Below are 26,583 nucleotides of genomic sequence, written 5' to 3'. Positions count from 1 at the left end.
CACTTGTGCCTGGCTGGAGCGCTTTTGGTCAGCTGGTGGATGATGTCTGTGCATGGCACACCAGCCCTTCTCGGGGTGGAGGGATAGGTGCAGTGAGCTGGGGAGGAGATCACTGCAGCTCAGCAGGTGGTTTTTACTTTCTGTTACAGAGTGGCTCTGTGGCAAGTAGAGCCTAACATGCAAGCAAGGAGAACCAGCTGCAGCTCAGGTGGTGGTAGGTTTTTGCTTTCTCTGCCTAATGCTTGTATGTTGTTGCTGGGAGGTCTCTCAGCCGTGAACCTCAGAGACTGCATTCCCCACTACAGCAAAGGCAAGGGCCATAATACAAATACCTTGAGGTACTTCTATGTTAATTCAACTGCAACTTAGACAAGGTAGTTGAAACTACCATTATTTGGAGCCAGCCCTTTCTGGAATGATTGCTCAGTTAAATATCAAAGCAAAGTGTCTCTAGGCAATGGTGGTCTTAGTTTGTTCTTAAGAGTAGAGATTTCTTAATGCATTCAGAAAAGAAAGCTTTGCTCTCTGCTTAAAGAACAAGGCTGCTGTGGGTTTGGTGTAAGTTCTTGTTCATTTACAGAGCTTTCCTACGTAATGGAGGGAGGAGAAACTGTAATGAAGACACATTGCAGGTGGGAAGTGAGCAGTGTCTCCCTCTGCCTTCAAAGGAAACTGCAAGGGGAAGATGCTGATTCGAGCTGGCCAGCCTGATAGACATGGTCTTCTCTTGCTCCTTTCAGAAGGACTACTCACTCAAGCAAGAGGAGGCTGCTTTCCTTAAGCCTCAGAAAGAAGGTATGCTCAGAGTTACAACTTTTACATAGAGAAATCCAGTATTTAGTGGTAGCTCAAAGTTCCTTCCTGAGAGCAAGTTCTTTTCTGAAGTTACCTGTGGAAAACATGACAAGTCACTTCAAGAAACAGCAAAATCATCTTTGGGACACGATTTACAAATTACTCTATTTAAAACTTTAATTTGTGATATTAATGACTGCAAAACACTTAGAATGACATTTGTTAAAGGCACATTTCATTTTAATGCATAGTGTACCATTCTAAAATATCCTAATTTCCTTACAAAGTGCTTGAGCAGCCACATACAGATAAAGTATAGCAAAATATATTTACAGTCTAGGGTTTAAAATCTTAATCTGCCTAAAAATAGTTTAAAAACTACAGAGATAAAATTAGTGCTTTCTTTCAGCTTAACTTGGGTGAACATACCCTGCCCTCTAATTCTTTTTTTTTTTTCCATTTTTAGTGATTTATTTAGATTAAAAAAAAAATCTGTACAAGATGTAGTTACAAAAAGGTATTTTTGAGGATACTTTCATAAGTGTTAAGCACCTTGGTAGATGCTTATATATATATATATATTTGGGAACCAAAAAGGGTGAGCTGACTGTACCTCAAAAGTATTGGTTTCAGCTAGATGGAGGAATATGATGTTTCTTACAGATTACAATCTGAACGTGAATGATGCTGAAAAGTTGACTCCCCCTGCCAAACATGATTTGTAGGGCTGGTACAGATGCCTTCCTTGTTCCAGTGCGGGGTGGGTACGTGCCCGATTCAGACCTATTAATCCTTTCTTTTTTGGAGCCCCTAAGCCTATCCCCTGCCTGACCCTGCAGGTCTGTCCAGCAACATGATTTTGAACAACCCCCTGAGCGTCTGCATACTTGAGGGGTTTGCATTTCTGCTTTAAGTAAAAGTTCAGATTTCACTGGAGTGCCAATTCTCACTGTCTTAGCCCACGAACAGCAAACACCTGGCTAGGATGAACCTGTGAGATGAGATACCAGCTCTGAACAGTGCTAGAGCTAAGGCCCACGTGGGATATTTATTCTCCAAGAATCAGTGTTTGCCCAAAGAACACCAGATGCCCAAACCAGCTCTTGGTTTACACGTGTGCACAGTGTCTGGTCTGCGTTGTTTTTCAGCTTTTGAGGTACAGCTTTTAGTGTTAAGGGGTTTATAAAATATACACTGTTTTTATCAAAAATATTTATACATTCTGTTACAACATATTGCTTTTACCCTTAGTAACTGCCAATCTAAGTTCTGGAGTTCAGTGGCCTATCTGCATACAAATACTTGTTTCACTCAGAGCTCTATGTTGTTGGCTCTGTGGCCAAGTGAAGTGAATGAAATGGTATCATTAAATTACTTGCCTGGACATAAGAATACATTACAGCTTCCAGCTATACATGTTCACAGCATGTATACAGTGAAAATCCCTACGTCTTCTAACAGTGATATGGTACTGTACAGCAGGTACAGGATGATCTAGGTGGTTACACAGACTACGTGGCTAACTTATCTGTCCACTCAGTGAGTGGGAAAGGCATGAGTCCGAGTACAGAAGTGGATGGGCCCAGGAAACGCTTTGCTCTGTGTGGTTAGACTGAGCAACATCCTTGTTTCATTCTCCACAGTGACCAGGGTTTTAAGCCATGCTTTAAAAGCTTGAAGGCAAAACTGTTTGGCAAGTGGCTTTGGTAAACTTTCTGGGTTTTTCTGGGTTTTTAGTTTGTAATGGAAGCACCTACGCTGCTGTTATCTCAAAGGCAAGGTGTGGAACATTTCTCCTAATAAATACCATAGAAAATTTACAAAACAAGGCATACCTGTTCTCAATACCATTATTTTAAGATGATGAACGTGTACATAGAAAGGTGTAGTTTTGCAGACTGCACAAGGTAATATTGAACTGAAATAATTTGCCTTCTCCAGCTAGAACCGTGTTCTGTGTCACGAGTATCCCAAACTTCTATTGCAGTGTGGCTGAGTAGAGACATACAGTTACCTAGCTCAAAGTCTGCTTTCCCACTTAAGGCAGATCTACGACAAAGTGATGTTATCTGCTGTAGAGGAGTGAGAGAATCGGTACAGATCCATGCGTGCCCATGTGGGAAGCTTAATACAGCCTGGGTTCACCAACTCAGCGTAAGAACTCCATAGACCTGTGTTCCAGTGCTCAGATTAAAAAAAAACAATGTACAAAGAGGCCACTCTTCACAAGAGTGTTAAAACAGTACTCAAAGGATCTTCATGTGATTTAAAAAAACAGAAGCTACAGGTGGCACAGAGAGCAATTGAAGGGTCGGTATCCTTCTGAGAGAGGCGTTCTTGTGAGCCAGTCAGCTGGGGTTTCACAGTGTCTAGAAGTTAACACCAATCAGCAATGTAATCAAAATCTCTGAACATTTCCTGCTCTTCTTCTGAAAGTATCCTTGGTTCCCGAGGTGGAGTGAGGATAGGTGCTTCGGAGGTAAATTCGTCATCAAAGTTACTAACATCTTCTCGTCCTCTAATGGTGGGTACGAAAGGAGGCTTCACTTTCTTGGCCAGTAAAGCATTCCAATCTATTAGCTGTAAAAGAAACCAGCTGACATTTAGTTTCCTGCCTATTGCTCCTTAGTGTCCTTAGCAGTATTGGTTTGCACTCACCCTGAAGAAGTGATGCTTTTTGACATCCTCAGCATCTTTTTCTCCAGCTCCAAGACGTCGGTCTGGATTTCTTCGTAGCAGCTGACGAAATATGCAAGATGTCAGTGCACAAATTCAGAGGCAGGGGGAAGGCAGTTGCTACCAAGATGAAGATTAGATGGACCTACAGAAAATTCTTGGTCCTCTGAATGCATGTAGCTAGAGACAGCAGTGTCCTTTTGATGCCTGGCATCTGTAAGCATAATTCCACCAGCAGCCTAGCTATGACTAACTGGCTCATTGCTAAGTCCTGGTACCTAGGGTGATTTGTGGGGCAAGTGTTCAGCTGGAGGATACAGGATTCACATAAGGTAGTGCTGCTTGCTTGGCACAGAAGAGAGACCACTCTGCTGTCTCCTGTGCCCACAAGAGCTACCACGAGAGGGCTGACTGCTGCTTCACACACCCAGTCAAATGAAAGGGGTTTCCAATTAACAACAAAAACATTAATTACATGCTTGCATTTGTGCATCAGGCTGCTGTGAGCAGACCCCTGTTCCAGGCAGAGTGCCCAGCATCAGGCTGATGATGCAGCCAACAAAACATAGTGTCTTCTATACTATGTCAGAATTTCTCAGCTGGGAGCAGAGCATGCACAACTCCAACTAGGCAGCTGCAAGCACCAAGTTAAGGGTGCACATACTCTGGGTGCAATGTCACAGTTCCCTGTGGCTATTGGCATGATAATTTTCTACAGGTACTGTCCTAAAACTGTATTCTTTCTTCTTGAGACAAAAGCTCCCTGGGAAAAAGCAATAATTTTAAGCTATACACTATTTGTGCTATTACTTAAATATACCAATGCTGCAGTAGTTAGTGTGACACGCTTTAACTCGTGTGCTGCAGCACCTTGCTGAATTGGCTGCTGGGCTAATAGTCAGTGTCAGACATTTCAGTGGAGGGGCTGCCTCCAAAGGCTTTGAATCACCTCCAGTTGATGCCTTTCTATGGACTGTGACAAGGAGCTAACTCAGACAGGTTCAAGCATTACACCAAGGATAGCCCTAATGACAATCATAAACAAAATCAGCTGTTCCTTGCCAAGAATGGGACTGCAGGTGCCATGTGTACAGTGTTCCCTGCCCCAGTTGGAATGAAACCAGAACAAGTCTTTGAATTAAAATTTTCATGTGACAGTGTAAATCTACCAGGTCAGTCAATGCAGCAGTGTTCTGCCCAGCAAAGAGCTGAGCTCCTCTAGTTAGATCTTAGTAGGAAACACAGTGCTGGGAGAAAATAGAGCCTCTAGTGCTTTACATGTTAAAAGAAACACTTTTTCCTAAATGAAGTGCAATGGCACTGATGACAATTTTCATTTAAGGTGATGGGCAGCATGGCACAAGCATAAATGAAGCAAATCTGAAATGTAATTGTAGGAGAAAAAAACAACCCCCAGTGTGAGTTCTTAACATATTTTGTTCATTTCAAAAGTAATAAATTTCATTAAAGTTGGAAAGGGAGGAGGACAAGGGAATACTGCAATATTATGTTCTCACCCGCCTCATTATTGAGATGGCTTCTGTAGACAGAAATCGTGGGTATCTTACTTCATCATTTACAATACTGTCAAACACCTCTTCTTCATCATCTCCAGGGAAGGGAGACTAATGAAAGTAATGAAATAAAGTACTGTTAAATAGGCTTAGGAATCACTTACAGCTGAAAACAACACATACTCAACTGGCAGTCTGGAACCAGACATCCTGAAAAGTCTTCCTTTACCCAAAAACTCTTCCATAAGGAAGAGAGGAAGAGTAAGGCAAGTTAGTATTATCCCTTAATTCTTACCAAGGGACTCTGCTTTGAAAATGTGCTTTTTAAAGGAGAGATGAACACCTAAAACTGGGATCTTTTTTGAACTCTGACACAAGATACACAGGAAATGTGGAAAGTATGTGTCAAGCCTTCCTTGGGAGAGCTGCCACTCACAAGTAACATGATCAAGACTAACTAGTTTGTATAGTATCTTTAGCACGTTACAGCTCAGGGGTTTTCAGACTGTTTGGAGGTGACCTGGCAGATATAGGTAACACTCTACAAGCCTTTTGTCCTTTTTCATCTGAAAAGAAGTGGGAGAAAAGTGATCATATTAAAAAAAAAGAGAGCAAATATCTATTTTTCCTTTGGTTTTCAACATGTAAACCATCCCTCTGCTACCTGGGAGATGCTGTAACAGGAATGGACCAGAAAGAAAGCAACATACACAAATAACTGCTCCATAGGAACTTACTTATACCAGCTCATTTCCATGAACTGGGGTGTTCCATTTAAGGCAGCTGTAGTTCACATGGTAAACAGCATTGTGTTTGGCATAATCTTTCACTACTATCTCGTCCTGTGCATTAAAGGAATTTTATCTTCTGCCCAAAAGCATTTGAAAGCAAAACCTGCTACAGCTGTATCCATCCAAATTTGACAATGACAGATGTGTGCTGGAAACTGAGCTTCCCCAAACCAGATGTGCTATGTTCTTGCTTAAAAGTACTGATACTAACATTCCATTAGTGTAATTTAAAGGCACAATAACGTAAGTTAAAAAAAAAACCAAAACAACCAAACAAAAATCTAGAGGTTACAATTCATTCACTTCCACAACTGCTGATAATTCAAACTCATAACATCACTTACCAGCATCACAGGAGCTAGTGTCAGGCAAGTAACTGCTCAATTCTAAAGACTCTTTCTTGATGAAAGTCATAGAATCATGGTCAGGGTTGGAAGAGACCACAAGGATCATCTAGCTCCAACTTCCCTGCCACAGATAGGCCTACACCTACTGTATCAACAGGTATTGATGCAGATAGGGCATAATAAATGTTGACAGGCTGCTGCTATCTTGAGTTTTGTAACCTTTTGAACATATATTGGTATTATGACTCTGTTGTATCTTGCTGGAACTTACCTCACCCACGAGCATCTCATAGATAAGTACACCAAGACCCCACCAGTCTACAGCTCTCGTATATGAAGTTTCTGTCAGCACCTCTGGAGCCAGAAATTCTGGTGTGCCACAGAATGTACTTGTTCTGTCTCCAAATCCCATTCCTGAAAAGTTACAGTTAGTGAAATGCAAGCAACATTTTTTTGCCACTCTATAACCTAGTCCTGCAGCAACCAAAACCTCCCTCTAGAGCAGCTTCAGCTGGTATTGCAGTTCCAAAGACCTGTCCTGAAGATAGAGGCCAATGAGGTAAAAGTCTCCCCCTACTCTTCCTTCCCATATCTGTGTTCCAGGTGTGCCTCAGTGTTAAGTTTTTCTGTTCTTAACTACATGCAATGGTCCACATTAAGCTTTCAGTTACACACGTCACCCAGTTATCTCTGCTTGGAAAGCCACAAAGAATCTTATGCTCTATTTCTGCTTGCTAGTAGAGGAAAGTGTGGCACACAAGTCAAAAGTGCCTACCATGGATACATCTGCATTAGCAGAAGTAAAATAAGGATTGAAACAGCTTTAAGCAAAGCCAGCCCTGTGCAAAAGGGGCACAGTCTGGGACATTAGCACCAAGGAAGGCTGATGTAACAGAAGGGGAAGTGTTGCAGAAAGCTTGAGAAATTAATTGACTGTAGTAAGTAAACCAAGGAGCTTCCCTTGTCCATGTTTTCTTTTGTCATTTATGGGACTTGTTGTGTAGCTAAGGTCACAAAACTTTCCCTAGCATATTGAAGACAATAGTAATATTTGAACACCAACTGAATTCCATCTTAGGCTATCAACAGACAGACTCTATAAACCGGAGAAGGAAATGGACCCTTCCTAATCTTACACTCCAATGAGGGGGCATATTTCACTTGCTGCCTCTATTTTATGTCCTACTTAAAAGGTAGTTGCCAGTAGTGGGATGTTTGAAAGTAAATTTCCAATATCTGGGCTTTCCTTTTGAGATAACTGCCTCTATTTCAGCTATAGCATCCTTTGCATGTCATGTCCATCTGACATTTCAGTGTTAAAAAAACAGATAAAGTATCTGTAAAAAAGTAAGAGTGACTTATGGATAATGGTACTTGAATTAGTTGTACAGTGTTGGCATGTTCAGTTAGTAGAAAAAGCATTAGGTAGTCCTCATTCTAACTTGGAAAATGCAGCTTAATAAGCACAGGTATGATGAAATAAGAATCAGCTGATGCTCACAACCAAAAACAACCAAGGGTCATGCTCAGATGTTTCTCTTATTCCCACCTATCTCTACATTTGTATAATTAGAGATGGAATTTTCAATCAAATCACAGAATAAAACAGGCTGGAAGAGACCTCCGAGATCATCCAGTCCAACCTAGCACCCAGCCCTAGCCAGTCAACTTGACCATGGCACTAAGTGCCTCAGCCAGGCTTTTCTTGAACACCTGAACACCTCCAGGGACAGTGCCTCCACCACCTCCCTGGGCAGCCCATTCCAATGCCTATCACTCTCTCTGTGAAGAACTTCCTCCTAACATCCAGCCTATACTTCTCCTGGCACAACTCGAGACTGTGTCCCCTTGTTCTATTGGTGGTTGCCTGGGAGAATCAACTAGGCCATGGCACCAAGTGCCCCATCCAGTCTTTTCTTGAACACCTCCAGGGATGGCAACTCCACCACCTCCAATGGAAAATCACTGGTACTTGTTTGGCAGTTTAAAAGTCTCAAGGAAGAGGAAGAGTATGACAGGCTATGGGACTGCCTTAGAAAGAAAACCAAAGGTCCACTACCTTCTTTGCAAAGACCAAAGTCGGCAATTTTCACGAAGCCTTCTGTGTCCAGCAATAAGTTATCCAGCTTCAAATCCCTAAATGAACATTTGAGACAAAAATTGCATCAATGATGTTTCCTCAATACTGTTCAGAAGAGCTGAAATTCATCTGTTGGAACTGGTTCAGTGACTACTTACCTATATACTATTTTGTGTTCATGTAAATACTGAAGTCCAAGAACCACACATGCAGCATAGAATCTGTTGAGGAAGTAAAAGTGAAGATTTCAATGGATGTCAGTCTTCCTTTGCAGAATGTGAAGCCTATGGTGGCTTTATCAACCACCTTGTGAAGATGACAGGTCTTTTCTTTCCTCAGGTATAGATTAGTTTTATTCAAGGTCAGCATTTTGAAGTTGGATGGCAAGAATGGTTAAACTTGCAGCTTTCAAGCTGCAGTACGTTCACTTGGCCTGGAGAACAAGTTTTCTGTAGTGTTCACTGCCATGGCATAGAAAGAGCTCTAGTTTGGGGATTTTTTTGAGCCTTCCCTGCCATTTTAAATTTTGATTAAGCTTTTTTTTGAGCCTTCCCTGCCATTTTAACTTTTGATTAAGCTTTTTCATGTGATCTTAAAAATAGTATTATAAACATTACATTGTAATTTTGTAATTCAGTATAGATTCAGGCACATTAAACCTGCATGTCTCTTTCTAAGAAAATCTGTTGGAGTCTCTGACTCTTAAAAACTTGCAAGAGCCTTTATGAAAATGACAGAATGCAGAGGCATGGGGTGATAGTTCTTAGCCACCAAAAAGTACCCCTCACTGAATGCCACAAAAAGGGATGGATACTCACACTGCTCTTTGTTCAGAGAAGACATCAGTATGAATGTGCATCATCAGATCCCCACCAGCAGCATATTCCATTACAAAGCAAACATGATCTTTGGTTTGGAAACAAGCAAAGAGGTTCACCAGGAAGGGATGTCTCACACTATTCACAGTTTCAAATATTCGCTTCTCACACATCAAGCTGCCAACAGAAAATCATACAAAATTTAAAGCTGAATCCTGAACCATGATTTTTCAACTCTCAGAAGCTATTGCTAATTCATATCTTATTGGTTTTCCCTCCATTCCTCAGGATAAGGTAAGAACATTTTTTGTTTCAGGAGAGAAGTTACATACGGCTTTCACAAACAAAAAAGGAAACTTAGCAGTCCATGAAAATCCTACCCTGTCAGTTTTCCTTCCAAATACTCAGACTTGTGTTATGCATGCATTGATTCCTTGCAATATTAGCTTCAAACCTCTTATATGTCACATTGTGCTGGTTTGAAGCTAACTGGGATATTTTAATGAGAGAAATTAGATTATGGGCTGTGAAAAGAAAACAATGGTGATGTCTACTTTGCTCATCGGTTTGCTGAGCCGTACAAAAACCAGACCACATAGATAAGACAGTGTTTCTCCCTGGCTTCTGCCTGGATCTGTGTAACCCAATTAATCAATCTGCTTCTAAACCCCCTTGCCAATCCTTCCAACTCACCTTGCACATACAGCAGACTCTGGAACAAGGGAGGGGAGTGGAAAGAAAGTGGAAGAGTGGTTGGGAGCCCCTCCTGGGCATTCTGACTTCTGGGAGGGGTATTGTGTTTCTGTACTACTTTTAACTAGTTTATAAGTGTATATAGTTGTCAATAATTGTAACACCTTGTATATCTCTGCTTGTATATTGTGCTAAGCTGTGAATCTAAAGCTTCGTTCCTTAACTTCCAGCCGGCTTAGTCTGGGTGAATGCATTGTGTGTGTGGGAGGGGTGGGTAACTCCCAGAACCACTACACTTACACAATTCAGATTAAGTGGAAAAACAGTAACAATATTATAGACAGCTATCTATAGTAATTCCAGATTATTTCTCCTGAGGCCAACTGTGAATATAGTCACCATTAAACAGCTATAAAAGGACCTTCTTGCATGAAAACCATACCGTTTTGTAACCACTACTTCACTTCCAAGGAGAGGAAAATCTGAGTTAGGGGCCAAAAAAAGATTAAACCCCAACAACAGTGGAGCATACACAGGACTTAAGTGAAAATATGATGAACAAAGTACAACAGTAAAATACAGGTTGAGAAAATGACATCACAGGTGTTGCTGACAGCAAACCGTCACTGTCCTCCCAAAATGCAATAGAAGTCTGCAGAATAATTAGAACAGATAACTGCAAGAGAACTTAAAGGAAAAGTGGGATCAGCTTTAAGTCAGAAGTGTAGTACAGGCATGGTAAGAAGGGCACTAAACCTAATCACCGAACCGAAGGGAGCTTCACTGCTCCCTTCTTGTCCCGGTAGAAAGACTGTGTGTCTGCAGCAGTCAACTAAGCAGGAAGATGACAAACTGTTTTGCTCTTTCAGTGAATTTAACCACTGCTTGGTTAAGGTTAGAGTTGTGCAGAAAACAAGCATAACTCATTTGTGGAATCTGTGTATTGTATTTCATAGACTGACCTGTCTACTTCATCACGAGCCACAATATCTCCTTTCTTTAAGGCTTTAATAGCAAACATCTCGTTTGTGTTTTTGTACTCTGCCAACAGCACCTAAAACAGAAGATAAGCAATTAATCCAACAGCTACATCTAGTTCTTGATGCAGCCTTGACATTTGATACAGTCTTTAGACATTTACCTTTCCAAAATGTCCTCTGCCCAATACAGCACAACATCGGAAATCCTTCAAACTGAACTGAAATCTTTCTTGTGTTCTATGTGAGGAAAAAAAAAAAACAAATCAACAAACCAAAGACAAAACAAAAACCACAGTAAAAAATCTTGTAGATTAACTTTCAGAAATATTATTCAGATTGCCAGCAAAACTACTGCATTTTTACCTTCTATCTTCAGACTCTCGGGTGTTGGTGTATTTTATGTCTGAATGAGGACTGTCATGCTCACAGATTATTTCAGGCTGGAGCTTTGGGACAATACTATTTTTGCCATTTTCAAAATCAAAAGCTGTTACTTCATCCTGTGAAGAAAAAGTCTGAGAATTTAAAACTGATTTCAAGGACAAATAAATGCAGAGCTGACTACAAGCACATAAAATTCTTAACATAAGAATTATCTAAGGTAAAATGGATACTTAGAGATGTATCGATAAGCAAGCTTTTAACCTGTTGTTCCAACCACTCTGCTCTTTGTTAATAAAAGCATTTTTTCCTGAATGGTCTAATGATTTTGTGCTTTTGTTTCTTACTGTGGTGAAAGGAGTGATATGGAGAATTAAACACACCAGCCATGGAGACAGTTTCCCACCACTGAGACAACTGTCTGAGACAATTCTGCACGTGCAAGTTAAGGGAGCATATGCTGATAACTAAGGGAAGAAATCTATCATAAAGATAGCAGTGTAACAACCTTGTTAAACTGTATGGCCTGAAAGTTACTTGCCTGAGATGGTATGTCAGAAGCCTTGATCTCTGAAGAGCATTCAGATATTTCCCCAAGGGAAGATGCACGGGGTGGAGCTGGTGGAGGCTCAGGTTCATGTTCAAAGTCCAATTTGGCTACAGGAGAGTCACTGGCAATAAAAATAACTCCTCATTGTACAGCAGAGATTTTTAATAGTATGAAAACCAACTTAAAACTGCATATTATGTAGATTTCTCCTAAAGCAAATCTTGTATGTGCAGATCTGTCTATAGAATGGATGTCTAAAGTAAAAACATTGGAAGGTCTGTAGTCTGGCAGAATAAACACTATGTACATTGAGGCATGAGCATCTCACTGTTACACTTGCTCTTAAAAGCACTGAAAAACTGCAGATATCACCTACCTGGCTGGCAGTGTTAGTTCAGGAATGTGTGCATCAACCACTGGCCCAGTAGCAGTCACTGATGCTTGAGGGCTGAAGGTGCCAGAATGATTTACTGTAGGAATAGCTCTTCTTACCAGCCTTCCCCAAGTGGCAATATTAATATTCATTTGAGGAGCTCTGAGAAATGTTTTGCCTGTGGATATTGTGGAAAAAAAAAAAGAATATAGAGTGCAAGTAATTTCCTTTATTACCAAAAGCTATAATTAAAAAATAATCTTATTAATCTGTTTATAGTTTATGAAGAACAAACTGAATTTGTCGTATTCCTTAGCAATTCCTAATTATTCACTATTAAATGCTAATGCATATGAAGGAATTCTAAAGCAAAGCACTCCAAGTGCAATGCCAAATCCTTCATTATTAACAGCTTTATTGAAAGGCAAATACTAGGTCTGCATAAAAAGTAGCAACAGCTTTGTGCAATTTTAAAGCTTTGTATGTTTATATTAAACAGTCACCTTGCTGTTTTGAAAAAATTTTCTTCTGCCTCTGGAGTTTTGGTCTTCTTTCAATAACTGGATTAAAAAATGTAACCTGCAGTTCAAATAATAAGTGTTATAATTCAAGTTTCAGAACAAAATACATTCTTATAAGCTCAAGAAAAACATTGTACAGTTATTCCGTAACACAAACACTGGCGAGCGTGCTCAAGTGCCTCAAAGAAACACCCTTACCTCTGCAAACAGAGTGCCCTGTGGTTCCAGGTAGAGACACATGCCATGTCGTTGGTTGTCCAGGAAATCTTCCAACCTCAGAAACTTTACTGCACACAAAGATCTCCAGTCACGCCAGTAAACTGAGATTTCTAATTCACGTGACTACGACCGGAAACATACACACAGGAAATTGCTTATTAGTATTGTTCTGCAAGAGTTACCTCTGTACAATAATAAGATCTGGCAACTTAAGGTTCAAGATGCAGAGCTGTTAAAACAGTGCCAAAGCTACCTAGGCACGCTGAGCAAACTCTCACTAGGACGGTGGTTGTGTTTTGCTTCAGTTCAGATGCGACCACCAGTGTCCAAACAAGTGTCAAACTTAAGAGTCACAGTCATCAGCCTTTTTGAGTCCATGGGTTTTGTTGTTGACTCAACAATTTGAGTGCTAGTTCGAGCTATTTTAGCTACAGCTCTGACAATTTTTTACCTGTGTTTAGAAACTCCAGCTTTACTAGTCTGCCATGTTATTCACAAGCATCAATTGTATTATCTCACCTGCACAGTGACATTTTAGTACCCACATACAAATCATGATGCAGACTTCATACAATATCTCTAGAAACACATATAGCATGGTTGTGAAGAATGATCAAAACTTTTAAACTAACATGAACCACTACTACACTCTGCCAGTGGAATTTAGACATTCTTAGAGAGTCTTACATGCTTGTCATAAAATGTGATGAACCCTGCAATACAATGTAACAGCAGCATTTCGTCTTACTAAGTTCGGTTAGGGCAGTGCAGTTCTAGGACAATGCATCAATTTCCTGTCTTTAAGTGACAGCTGTAGGTCTTAGAAGAAACAGGAATCAATAAGAAGCAACAGATTTAAAAAGAAACCCAAACCAGAAAGAGATGGGGTTTGGTATGTGCATTCCAAATATGGAAGGATGCATGGTCCTGCCCAGCAAAAGATCAGTTTCCAGCATCAAAAAACATCTAGTATCAAGTTCTTTAATAGTGAACACAGCATGGAGGAGCAGCTACTGAACTTTTACTATTTCTAGTCTTGATCTGAGAATAATGAAGGCCTTAGTGCTCCACAGATGCCAGTGCTGTTCTTACTGCTCCTAACCAGAACTTGAATTTCTCTACCCGCAGGTCTGAAACTGCTTCCTTTCTAGATGGACGGAATCTAGTCTGGGGCTCAGAGGGGTGGGGCTCTGCAGGGAGAGAGCAAAAACAGGAAGGTGGCTTTTTTTTTCCTCTGTGTTCTCATTTGTTTTAAATATATGCTGCAGATGACATTTAGGCTCCTAACATGCAATTTATAGTTTCAGTTTATTTCAAATACTGATGGAAAAAAAAAAATCCTTGTACTTTAAAATACTGTGACTACCAGGTTATCTAAAAAGCAAATGCTTGATCAAACCTACATAACACAAATTCTCTTCAAAAGGCATGAAGAAAAAAATGTTTGAGTATAATTTTGATACTTGCATCCTCCAAGTCACATTTAAAGTTCTAGGAAGGAACTATTAGTTAATTTATTTACTATTCTTGAAAGAACTGAGCAGCTTCACATGAGAACTCGCAGAAGCACTGTAGCAGTTCAATGAAATAGCTTTAATAAGCTATCCAAACTGTGTCTAATATAGCAATTTATTGATAGTTAATGAGCAGAGTATCCTAATAAAAAATTAAGCAGGTAAAACAAAAAAAAAAGCCAAGTATTAAATCTTGGATTATAATGTCAGTTTGTAGTCTGGCAAAGGTAAAATCTCTAGAATGCCAACCCAGCAAAACAGCTTAACCCCAGGGAGCTCATTCTGTTAAGGAATACTTGCACACATGAAACTCAAGCATAATCTCAACAGCTAAAAAAAATAAAAAGTACCATGAAATGGATCTATACAAGACCACATTTTTACCCTGTCTAGTTCCAGTGTAAATTTCTGATCCCATGACTGATTGGAAATAGGTTTCCAGCTAGTTTGACCAACCACAGTGTTATCCAGCTTCAGTACAGCACAGACTTCATCTGCAAATAAAGTACACAAATTCAGCTTTAAATCTTTAAGAGGATTTTCCACAAACAAAAAAATCTTCAGTAAGTTTCCCTTGAAAACATAATCCCATATTTAATTGGTTCTTACAGGCACAACAGAGGAGGTTTGGGGGTTTGTTTCTTTTTATCTTGAACAGCAGATGAAGAAACACAAATGTTTAAAGCTTCAAATCCATGTAGTATTTGAAATTACAGAACACAGCATGGACAGAAAAATGTAAATTAAAAGATATGAATAAGAGAAGTATACTGAACTGGACAAGTCATCAGTCTTCAGGAGGTTTCGACTGCTCCCAGTTTTGCTTTTACTGGTTCTCATGAAAGTTGATCTGGCTTCATTTGGACTCCAACCAGGTAGCGTAACTGATGTAGTTTTTGATCGACCAGGGACGTTTTCCAAGATATCTTGGCAGCCCATTAGTCTGACTTCCAGGGTACCTAGAACAAGACATGCAATGATTTGTCAAGGATTTCTGTTCTTAAATAAACAAAGTGAATGATTGGCAATGGATTTATGGCAGTAGTTCACACTGTGACCCCTGTAGGGTATCAAGAGAAATATCAGATGACATTTGAAAGACAGATCTAAGGCAGACAAATACACTGGAAAAAAATATTAAAAGTCAAACACATGAGAGTCAGGGAGAAAGAGTTCACCCAAACAGCATAAAATAGTAGTTTCTGTTCCCTGTGTCACAAGTATTTTTGTTTTCATTGCTTGAGAATCAAACTCACTGGGTTCAAATTGTAAGAAGTGTCACTTTTTAAGAATAAAAATATCAAGTTTCTTATTAAAAAGATGGATCTTGCAGATGAGACAATAACAATTTCTCATGAGTTTTATATAAAGAATGCATACCTTGCATTGGTAATTAAAACAAACCCACTGGCTACTGAGACTACAAATGAGTTTGGGATACATTCAGAAGTCACATTTGCCTGCTGCATCCTTGACGTCAAATCTGAGTCAGTACATAATTTAAAATCACTGAATTGTTCCAGTTTGACAGAATTTGGTCTTATTTTAAAGGTGACACAAAAAACTACTTGTCAAAATCTTCTACTTCAACCAAATGAGGTATAGAGGCTGCTGTTGCAATGCAAGAGTTTCCTCCAACAGCACAGAAACATCTGAATACCACAGATGGTTACAAGAAGGGTAAGTTCACCTCATCCTGTACTTGATAGCATCTGTAAAACTGCAACACCACTTAACACTAACAAAATTAACCATTACAAGTGGTGAAACCAGCCAGTTCATAATCATACTGTCTGCTAGAAACATAGCTCCTTAACTGTGAAACTTAAGACTACACTTTAGTAACAGAAGTCAGACTTGACCTAAAAATGGTCTAGCAACACTATAGGGCACAGAACAGACATCAAGAAACCAGTCTGAGAAGAAATCCCATTCTCTAGGGAACCAACAACTGACAAGTAACAGCTAAGCATTAGGCTATGAAGACAAAGAGATGCTACTGGCTCCTGAAACAGGTTGAAAGGATACTTCATTCCCAAAATTTGCTTAGCAAAAAAAGGAAGAAAGTAAAAAGCAGAAAGGCTATGACCTTGTACAAGGTATAGATGCTTATCAGAAAGTTCTGATGAAGTATGACAGTAGCAATGATCTGGTGTTCATAAAATGTTAGAGGCAGGCACAAAGTCACTGCTTAAATCTAGCTCAACACAAAACCGTTGTGCAGCCAGTATGAAAGAGAAACTACTAAGAACTTCACAAGCACGTAGCTCTGTTTTGATAATTCCTATTAGAAACTGCTCATATGTGTCAGTAAATTACAGTTAAAGAGGAATTCTTTGTCCCTAGAACGTATCTGACACATGTTTATGTATCACAGGAAAAGAACAATAATTTAAAAAGAGCTGTTTTAAACCCAAGGCATGATACAGAATTCTGCCCATAGTCATTGATCATTTGAGACTCCATATGAAAAGAAGTTACCCTCATCATTCTGCAACTTTACATGGGCTTTCAGCTGAAGTCCTGAATGCTTTTTACACTTTGCTATTTGCCTTACAGAACCAAAATGGTAGATAAGAAGACTCACTCCATTTTACTACCACAGCTCAACAAAAGAGTTCCCCTTTTTGGTTTAATACATAAACCCAAAGTACTTCAAAATTAAATTCTGGTTTCAGTTGTATATGCATGGCTAAAATGAACATTTGAATTACAGATAGTTTTTGTAGTAAACTTACTCTGTTAAAATTGGTTTAACAGTTATAAGTCAAACGATTTGGGAAATGAAACAAAACAAAACCCCAAACCTGTACTAGTAATTCTTATGAGAGTATTTATTAAATAAGCTTAGTAAACCAACATACCCCCCCAAGCAGTCAAGAGTATTTGCTTTTATTTAAAAACACTGAGAGGCAAATATTTAAGAGCTTTCTTAAAGTGTGGCTTGTCTCTTGAAACAGTTCCAACGAAAGACAACAACTCCAGGTGAACCCAAACTATGAAAGTTCCTAAGCCCTTATATTCATGTTTAAGTGTACTGTTCTCTCACAGTTTCTAAAAACAAAATTAAAATAACATTTTTCATGTTTAATTGAAAGGAAGACAACCCATACCAATAAAGAGAGGCTTCAATAGTTGCATGCTTGTTTGTCAGCATTTCCTTGTTTGGTTTAGCCATGTAATGCATGTTTTGGTACCAGAGATTTCACCCTCTAGGAAGCCAGTGAGATCCAGTGGGTAAAACAGAGACTGGGAGAAAAGGTGGGTGTCTATCTCCACCTCTGCCACTGACAAGGGCAAGACACTTAACCTTTCTGCATCTCCATTTCCCCATCTTTAAACTGGGGACAATGGTACTTACCTACTTTTTAATGCGCTTGATAATCATAGAATCAACCAGGTTGGAAGAGACCTCCAAGATCAGCCACTCCAACCTAGCACCCAGCCCTATCCAGTCAACTAGACCATGGCACTAAGTGCCTCAGCCAGTCTTTTCTCCAACACCTCCAGGGATGGCGACTCCACCACCTCCCTGGGCAGCCCATTCCAATGGCAAATCACTGTCTGGGAAGAACTTCCTCCTAACATCCAGCCTATACTTCCCCCAGCACAAGTTGAGACTGTCCCCTTGTTCTGTTGCTGGTTGCCTGGCAGAGGAGACTGACCCCCACCTGGCTACAATGTCCCTTCAGGTAGTTGTAGACAGCAATGAGGTCACCCCTGAGCCTCCTCTTCTCCAGGCTAAAAAACCTCAGCTCCCTCAGCCTCTCCTCATAGGGTTTGTGTTCCAGGCCCCTCACCAGCTTTGTTGCCCTTCTCTGGACACATTCCTAATACTATAAGAGAGGTCAAATGAATCCAAGAAACCTATCTGTGTTTTTTGGGTGCACAAACACTTGGTAATTGTAAATGCCTTTGTCCAGGAAGAGAACAACAACGAAATAACATCCAGAGAGAAATAAAGTTGGCATTAAAGACTTATTTTAAACCATTTAACACAACAAAAAAAGCTCCATAAATCCTACCTGTTAAAGCTGCTGGTTTGGACAGCGTACTGTACTGGTTTTGAGTAGATATTACACTTTGACGAGGACTTAATGTGGGTGAAGAGACCAATGAAAGCTCCTCTATAATAATACTGCTTTTGGGATGGTTTTTGGGAAGTTCATTCAATCTCTGTTCCAGTGAATACCTCAAGAGGTCCAACTTCTGGCTTGACTCATTAAATCTTGCTTGTGCCTTTTTAAAAATGAAATGAAAATTTGAAAGATGGCTTTTTTCCACCCCCCCTTGAAAGAATGTTTAAAATAAAGTATCAGAAATTGTAAGGGTGTAAATTACTTCTGAAAGTGCCTTCCTGTCGGTAACTTTCCCAGATCCAAGTAATTTCATCACATTTTTTGCACCTTCTGCTACAGCATACTCTATCCTGAAATGATGTCGTAATTCTTCCATTCGAAGTTCAAGAGGGCTTATCACAGGTTTTGCTGCAGAGATATAAACAAACAACCTTCATTGAAGACCACACCCATGTTCAGTTTCTTCAGTATTAACCCTTCCCCCATATAAACAGAGAGGAGGAGAGAAAATAAGGAGGGGAAAAAAAAAGTGAAAGATGTAGATTTCATCGTACAAACAAAAGCTTGAAGTACATCATAAAAGTAACAGCAAAATTTTAAGCATCTACATTTAAGGGAAGAAATCACTGATCAGGGCCTCAACCCAATAAACAGATCCTACTCCTTGAAGAGCTGTAATTGCTAGGGGATGCAAGAAAAAAAGCATGTCTTCAGGGGAGCTAAGGCCCAAGCCAAATCTCCCAAATATCATTCAGCTGTCAGGGAGGTTTTGAGACGTACACATTTCTGAACCATGCTCTGTGGATTCATCTTTCAAACTACTCTTTAGCTAAGTAGGTCCCCTGATTGGTTTCTAATTCTCCTGCTTCACATGAAATCCCAGGGAACCCAGCCTCTGCCAGCACAGAGAATGTAAGAGGCCCCATACATTCATTGCCTTCCCCAAATGGTTTGAGTTAACTATTCTAATGTCCACTTCTTACAGTGTTTAGATTTCCTAAACAGAATTGGAAAGTTTCCTGGATGTGCTCCTTGCCATTTAAAGCTCTAAGAGCAGCAGAAACATGAAAAGGCATTTTAAAGCCTGTTTAAGCTTGAACACTTCTCTTTTTCTTTTGAACAAATGAAATACATAACCCATGCATTTTTAAAACCCTGCCAGAAGTACTCTAAGTGCAAAAACAAACAAAGAAAACCAACCCCCACCCTGCAAAACAAAACACACACAAGTTTTTCATTATCTAGGGTATATCCAGGCCCTAATTACAAGCACCATTATACAATTTTGGTACTCAGAAACACGTATCAAGTTCAAGACTTAGAGATGTACCAATATGCCCACAATTCCATAGTACACTCACACCACTATAGCTCAGGGGTATTTATTTGTTTAAAGATTTCCAAAGAAATCCAAGTTTGAGACTGCTTCTGCAATGCATCATGGGTATTTCAAGCCAGGTTGTCCTAAAAAAAAATCTTTGGTAGTTCTAAAAATAGTTGTTTACTACTTGATCTAGTCCAAATACACAAAGACAGCAAAATTTTGCCTCCACCTGTGCTCCCATTAGCAATGGTAAGGTGAATCTGTTTAAGTATGACAAGCAGGCTTGGTACTGGGTCAGATTATTTTTTTTTAGGATAATGAAAAAATTCTATGATTTAAAGGAAATGACTGGCTAGTGTTAAGACAAAAGAAGGCATAGATGGAGGAAAAATGAAGATGACAAAGAAAAAATGGATTGCATATGGTATTAAAAAAAGATGATGAAGAGAGACTGTATTTTTCTTCATTAAGCTCAAAATATTTTGCTTCAAGTTAGACATATTTGGCTTTCAAACATGCTCCCATGTGTGAGTGAGCCTAGAATCCAATTATTTTTGGTTCATGAAGCTTTATCTAACCTCCCTACGAGAAGTTTACTATAATTTTGTGTGCATGTGGGTACATATCTACATGGCATTCTGTGAATAACGATTTGTATTTCCTTTCTATTCCATCACCATTATCAAAGGCCAATTCATTGGTCTGGACTGCCTGAAGAATCTGCATCCTTATGACTTCTATTTTTGTCTTGCTATCTTGGAGCATCTGTTGAGCTGTGGCAAGAAGTTTTCGATCCTGTTAAAACAAATCAACAAAAAAGGTAAAACTGTAAACTCTTATGGAATAAACAAAACTCAAAACTTCAAAACTCACATGCTTTAGGAACAAGAACTGAATCTATGTGGTTCATTTGGTAGAGCAAACCAACTAACTACATTAGAGCATTACTGGATAGTAAGTTAGGGCTGAGGCATGTTCTGATTAAAGCCATTCCCATGGAAACTACATCTGTTTAAAGCTGAATAAAGCAGGCATGATCTAGCAACATTATCTGTGTAGATTAATGTTTTGTCAGCTGATACTAAAGAAAGGACAAGATATTAAGTGCAAAATACCTCCACCCTCCATAGAATGACTCAGAATTACCGTAAGTATGACAAGGCCTCTATTAATAAACATATTTGCTAGATTAAGTCCATATAAAAATCACTGTACCAATTCACATGAGCTTATTTTCAATCTTGAAATTAGAAATACAAAGTAAGCTTACATAAGCGCATTATAAGAAACTTTGCAGCACGTTTTTCTGAGCAAATTAAAGCTGAAGGCTTTTTGCATTACTACACAATAGACATGGGCTACTTCATTACCTGTTTCATCAGCAACTCAAAGTGTAACCTTTTAGTATAACTAAACTAGGCTAACCATATAACCAGTAACATAAGAAGCTGAAAAGAGCACATTTCTGAAGATGCTTACACACTAACTGAGAACACCATTTCATGGTCAAGAGTATGGCTATCCATCCACCTGTTTTTCAGGTGTACCATTTTCTGTCCTCCAGCTACTGGAGATCTGACTTATAATGGATTATCAAATGTTCTTTATGTGGAACTACACGTGTGCTTCTAAGGCTGCTGCATGGCTCACCCTGTATATCCTGTCAACTACCAGATAACTCAAAGGTGATCTGACTTGCAGCAGGAACAAAAGAAAACAGGGTGTAAGAAAGTTTATGGCAATCAATTTGTCCTGTCTAGGTATTACCAATCAATCACAGCAGTCAGTGTAGATGAGTATCACATTCGTTATAGCTTAAAGGTTATTTTAGTTAACTCATTTGGCAGCCACTCTATAACCTCATCAATAAGTTATTTTGTCATGGACATAGTTTATATTTATATATTTTATAATGAAGTTATCAACTATTTAAGAAGCCACAGACATTCAATTCTTCCCCTTAACATAACCAAGACAAAGAGCTGCAGAGTAGCACAGACACCAAGAGCTAGGAAAAAACATGGCAGCATAAAAATTGCTGGAAGAAAAATCAGAATGTTGAGAAGAGAGTTATTTACCCTTACAGAGCTCCTTATGCCTAAGTATTACTCAAATATTTTAATGCTGCCCCATTCTGCAGGGTAGATGCACCAATCTACACACATATAAAAGCTTTGGTTCTACGTCAAGAAATTTTTGTGCTCCGTCTCCATACCATAGTCTTAGAACTGTTGGGTTTAAGTCTTAGTAGTAATTGACATTTCAGAGAGATACTACTAGTTTTCTTATTCTAAAAGTTCCAATTATTTAATGAACACATTGCATTTCCTAAATAATTACCTTTTCAAATACAAACATCACTTTTTGAAATAACTACTGCCTATCGGATAGGACCTAAGTAACAGATTACAAGAACAGTGTATTAAATCTTATCTATGAATCCTTCTGATGCATAAATATCATATTTTTGATCTTGCTGCTTTATTGTTCCTCATAACCTCTTACTGCAATGAATTTGTTTGCTCAGGGGCAACACCAGCCCTCCAATGTGTAGAATGGAGGTAACTCAGGATTACAGATATGCTCATGCTATCAAGAGAAAGAAAATCCCATCTTCAGAGTCAAAATGGATGTGTTATACCCAGCAGCTCTTTTAGTGTTGGAAGCTGAATATGAAGTATTTCAGGGTATCTCCTGAGCAGAGAAGAAATGACAGTGCCTGTAAAACTCATCTGCAAAGCTGTCACAGGATCTTAGAGAATCCACACAAGTCTAAGGAAGGATGATCGATACCTCATAAACAGTCTTCAGCCCTAATAGGTTAAGCTGAACGTTGCTGAAGCAAGTAGAGGGAAGTAGAAAGGGAAAACTTTGCCAAGAGATATTGAGTTTATTACTACTAACAGACTGCTTTTTAAATTTTTATGGAACAACATCCTCCCTCCATTAAACTTAGGTCTGAAAACAAATTTGAAACTAGATCATATAGGATACTTGAATAAAGGTCACAAAAGCACTTGGGTATGTTTCAAAGAGTCCTACAACTACATTTTAAAGACCCACTGAATTAGTAGGGTTGGATTCAAACTGGAAAATTTCTGCCCCTTTTGCCCTCTTCATCCTGACACTTGAGTTGTTTCAAGCACTGCTTTAAAAAGCCAAGCCCACAATCACCATGCTCAAGCCTGCATTTTAAACCTGTGACATTAACTTGCTGCTGAGTATGAAGAATAAGAGAAGGAATACGCACCATTTCCGTCCTGTTTGTTGAAGCAGCTGGCAGTGCTTTTATGTTTTACAGCTTGCTCTCCCCAGCCTAGTTACTATATACACCCAATCTGGTAGGCTGATTTAAGCATTTACTGATTGCAAATACAAGATTCAATCACCAATTTTAATTACATGCCTCAGTCACAAAGCAAGCCAGAATTTATCCTTTCTATCTAGTCTGATCAAAGCCTGCTAACAATGTTTAATACTACAGCCTGACTGTTTAGTTAAGTTTTTTCAGGCTGTTATAAGGTTACTTACTGAGGGTTTATAAGGAACCTAATTAATGTATGTCTTTTGATCCATTTGGGTCAGCTGATTATTATTTTTAAATGTACCTAACGTTAAGTACATGGCCCCAGAGGATACAGACTCCAGGATTTCCATGAGCTGAGGGACTGTGCTGCACAGACAGCATTCCCAGGCCCTTAGTCATAAGGTGCACTTCAAGTATTTCTTCCATCTGCTCCAGGCTAGTAGGTTGCAGGTCACCTTTAGATAAAGCTACCAAAGCACCAGCTGGTTCACCAGAAGTTCTGCTAGGACAGAATGAACTTGACGACACCTACAGTCCATGAAGTCTCAACTACTTTTTTCTGAGACTGGGCAACACTTGCTGTACTTTTTTTTAAGGTAAAAGAAAGCAATGCACTAGCCAGGTACAAAGTAACCTGCCTCTCTGCTTGTCCCTAGCAGAAATTTAATATGTAGAACATAAAAGTTCCTTTCCAACAATTTCTGGTTAGTACCAATTATAAGGGGTAGCAATGCAATTGACAGATGTCTACTCATCAAAGCAAACACTGTTTCTTAATCAGGTCACTGATGTAGCTAGGTGTTGGTTCAGTCAGTTAAAAACTTAGAACATTTCAATTTAATTTACTATTGTCTGGACACTGAAACATCTAACCAAGCTACTACATAGTTACTTGTTACATCTACACTTGTGTTTCCTCTTGGTTTGGAAATTAATCTCCTTAACAAGACAGTAAAAGTAAATGTAAAGAACAGGTAATGAGTAACTAATGAAGGGTGAAGGGGCAGGTATGCAGAAAATCCCTCCCTTTTTTTCCTCATTTGAGAATTATGATTCTCTTATTCTCCTAAAATATGTGTGTGTATACATGGTGTTCTTGGGTTTTGGTGTTGCTGGTTTTTGTTTGGTTGGCTTTTTTATTTATTTTTTTCTCTTTTCTTCATTCAAAAAGAATTTCAGTTAAGGAATTCATAAAAGTACTTCTGTTTAATTTTTGTTTGGCTTTTTTGTTTAATTTTTTTTCCTTTTCTTCATTCAAAAAGATTTTCAGTTAAGGAATTCTTAAGAGTATTTCTGTTTAATTTTTGTTTGGCTTTTTTGTTTAATTTTTTTTCCTTTTCTTCATTCAAAAAGATTTTCAGTTGAGTTAAGGAATGCTTAAGAGTAGGACAATGCAATAAAAGTCAAACCCATTTAGGGTTTAGCAAACGCTTTCCCCCCACCTCCTTGGAGAATTGCTGGTTCTATGAAGACTGGCTGAGGGTGAGTGAACTTATACTTAAAAATGCAGATCTAGCAATAACTATGCCTTTGTTTTTAATTTCAGTTTTAACTCTAGCTCTAGAATGTCACACTTCTACTAAAACATAAAGTATCTTAACATGTACTTTACATGCATGTGTACTAATGCAGGTTACAACACTGTTAGAATATTATGCACATCTTATTCAAAGAAATACTGAATACAAATTCTTGTACTGCCAACAACAATCAATTGTCCATTTCAGAAGCATGTAACATTGCCTTTTGCATAATTATCATGCACATTGCAATTTTAACCATATGTTGGCTTTTTTAAATTGTTTTAGTTTCTTTTTTTTCAGTGCAGAAAAACATCAGAGAGCAGTCAGTGTTATATCAAGCTTTGCTGCTAAGTGAATCACACATAAGCAAAGATTACTAGCTGTGCTAAATTTAGTAAGCCGGATTTGTTATTTAGGTTGAACTGCATGTGGGCAAATTGATAAAACAATCACTTGAGGTGGTATCAAAGCACAACAAAACGTAGTAACAGGAATTTGTAGCAGATTTGACAAAACTCTTTAATTAAGATACCCCCAACTAAAAATGCTTGAATTGCACACTGTGTTTATACATTGTGCATTCACACCGCAGCAGTCATTTCACGGTCTTTAAGCATTCCAAAGCCTTACCTTTGAAGAGCCATTTGAGTACATCTGTATCATGTTTTCTGCTCCCTGTTTTACCTTCAGTTCTATATCCAATTGCTTCTTTAAGGCCATCAATCTGTTGTTAGTAGGAAAACGAGGATCGCTATTTGGAGTATCAGGAGTTCTAGGACAATCTGGGAAGTAAAAGTAAGATGTAATACGTGCAGAAAAGACAATGAAACCCCCAAATCTCTCCCCTACAAAACACCCTAAATTCTACTCTTTTAAGCTACAGATTGTACAAAGCTGGGACATCATACTTAAGACTGACTCTCCCATCCAGAGCTACTTTGCAGCAGCGCTGCAAATGCGTCTTAACATGAAAAGCCTCACGAAAGCCCAGCGACTCCTACACACGTCCTAATTCACATGAATCACTTCCGGGAGTGGTAAAACAGGCAGGTTTGCACCTAGCTTAGTTTAGTTTCAAAGGAGATTTATTTCCTCTGGAATGTCTTGAGTCAATTAAAAATGCAGTTTTTCATTAACTTTCTTACTCTCTTGATTTTAAAGCTAAGTGTTTTAAACCCAAACCAACCTGGACAACCAGCAACAGAACAAGGGGACACAGTCTCAAGTTGTGCCAGGGAAACTATAGGTAGGATGTTAGGAGGAAGTTGTTGCCAGAGAGAGTGATTGGCATTGGAATGGGCTGCCCAGGGAGGTGGTGGAGTCGCCATCCCTGGAGGTGTTCCAGAAAAGCCTGGATGAGGCACTCAGTGCCATGGTCTAGTTGACTGGATAGGGCTGGGGGATAGATTGGACTGGATGATCCTGGAGGTCTCTTCCAATCTGGTTGATTCTATGATTCTATGAATATTCAATACTATTAAGCATGGTCTAAATACAGATTTTAAGAAGATCCTCATTGATTCTAGTGTGAGCACTGCAGGTATTTGATGATAATATTAAGAACAGATAAAGTGAGCCTTTTTCTCAGTCATAACGATAAATGAATTTTGCCCTGGAATTGTAATAAATTCCTGGGATAACTGGATATATAGGCAGAGAGGGTATTCAACAGTTGTGACCTGTGGGAAGCATAAAGCTCTTTTGTTTGACTGTATTAGAATCATAGAATCAGCCAGGATTGGAAGTGACCACAAGGATCATCTAGTTCCAACCCCCCTGCTGTGGGCAGGGACACCCTACTCCAGATCAGGCTGGCCACAGCCTCATCCAGCATGGCCTTAGACACCTCCAGGGATGGAGCCTCAACCACCTCCTTGGACAACCCATTCTAGGCTCTCACCACTCTCATGCTGAACAACTTCCTCCTCAGATCCACTTTGAATCTCCCCACCTCCAGCTTTGTTTCATTCCCCAATGTCCTGTCACTACCTCATATCCCAAAAAGTCCCTCCCCAACTCTTTTTGTAGGCCCCCTATGTTGATGTTTCCATCTTGCTGGACTAATTGAACAGAGTGCAAGTTAGTTTTATCAAAATGT

At 39.2% G+C, this 26,583-nt stretch overlaps 1 protein-coding gene across 3 annotated transcripts in view; it reads right to left on the bottom strand.

Annotated features, from left to right (window-relative positions):
- Nucleotides 1-946: 946 nt before the first annotated feature.
- Nucleotides 947-26,583, bottom strand: part of PKN2 (protein kinase N2) — a 58,543-nt gene continuing 32,906 nt past the window's right edge. Inside the window, exons 3-22 of one of the 3 annotated variants that reach the window (XM_064147955.1) lie at nucleotides 25,116-25,267; nucleotides 20,333-20,450; nucleotides 18,594-18,739; nucleotides 18,278-18,491; nucleotides 15,029-15,211; nucleotides 14,637-14,746; nucleotides 12,718-12,861; nucleotides 12,502-12,577; nucleotides 12,002-12,176; nucleotides 11,617-11,746; nucleotides 11,058-11,194; nucleotides 10,856-10,931; nucleotides 10,677-10,768; nucleotides 9,022-9,198; nucleotides 8,362-8,424; nucleotides 8,183-8,259; nucleotides 6,395-6,537; nucleotides 4,989-5,096; nucleotides 3,454-3,534; nucleotides 947-3,375 (exon numbers count right to left, since the gene is read on the bottom strand). In XM_064147955.1, the coding sequence (XP_064004025.1) occupies nucleotides 3,172-3,375; nucleotides 3,454-3,534; nucleotides 4,989-5,096; nucleotides 6,395-6,537; nucleotides 8,183-8,259; nucleotides 8,362-8,424; nucleotides 9,022-9,198; nucleotides 10,677-10,768; nucleotides 10,856-10,931; nucleotides 11,058-11,194; nucleotides 11,617-11,746; nucleotides 12,002-12,176; nucleotides 12,502-12,577; nucleotides 12,718-12,861; nucleotides 14,637-14,746; nucleotides 15,029-15,211; nucleotides 18,278-18,491; nucleotides 18,594-18,739; nucleotides 20,333-20,450; nucleotides 25,116-25,267 (2,606 nt within the window). In that variant the 3' untranslated portion in view covers nucleotides 947-3,171. Of the gene's footprint in view, nucleotides 3,376-3,453; nucleotides 3,535-3,786; nucleotides 4,235-4,395; nucleotides 4,497-4,988; nucleotides 5,097-6,394; nucleotides 6,538-8,182; nucleotides 8,260-8,361; nucleotides 8,425-9,021; nucleotides 9,199-10,676; nucleotides 10,769-10,855; nucleotides 10,932-11,057; nucleotides 11,195-11,616; nucleotides 11,747-12,001; nucleotides 12,177-12,501; nucleotides 12,578-12,717; nucleotides 12,862-14,636; nucleotides 14,747-15,028; nucleotides 15,212-18,277; nucleotides 18,492-18,593; nucleotides 18,740-20,332; nucleotides 20,451-25,115; nucleotides 25,268-26,583 lie in introns of those variants that run through there. The other 2 variants (XM_064147956.1, XM_064147957.1) reach the window with 2 other exon arrangements.

This window comes from Pogoniulus pusillus, chromosome 8, assembly GCF_015220805.1.
Source record: "Pogoniulus pusillus isolate bPogPus1 chromosome 8, bPogPus1.pri, whole genome shotgun sequence".
Taxonomy (NCBI): domain Eukaryota; kingdom Metazoa; phylum Chordata; class Aves; order Piciformes; family Lybiidae; genus Pogoniulus; species Pogoniulus pusillus.
Note: the sequence above shows the minus strand (reverse complement) of the source record. Positions and strands in the feature narration are given on the sequence as shown.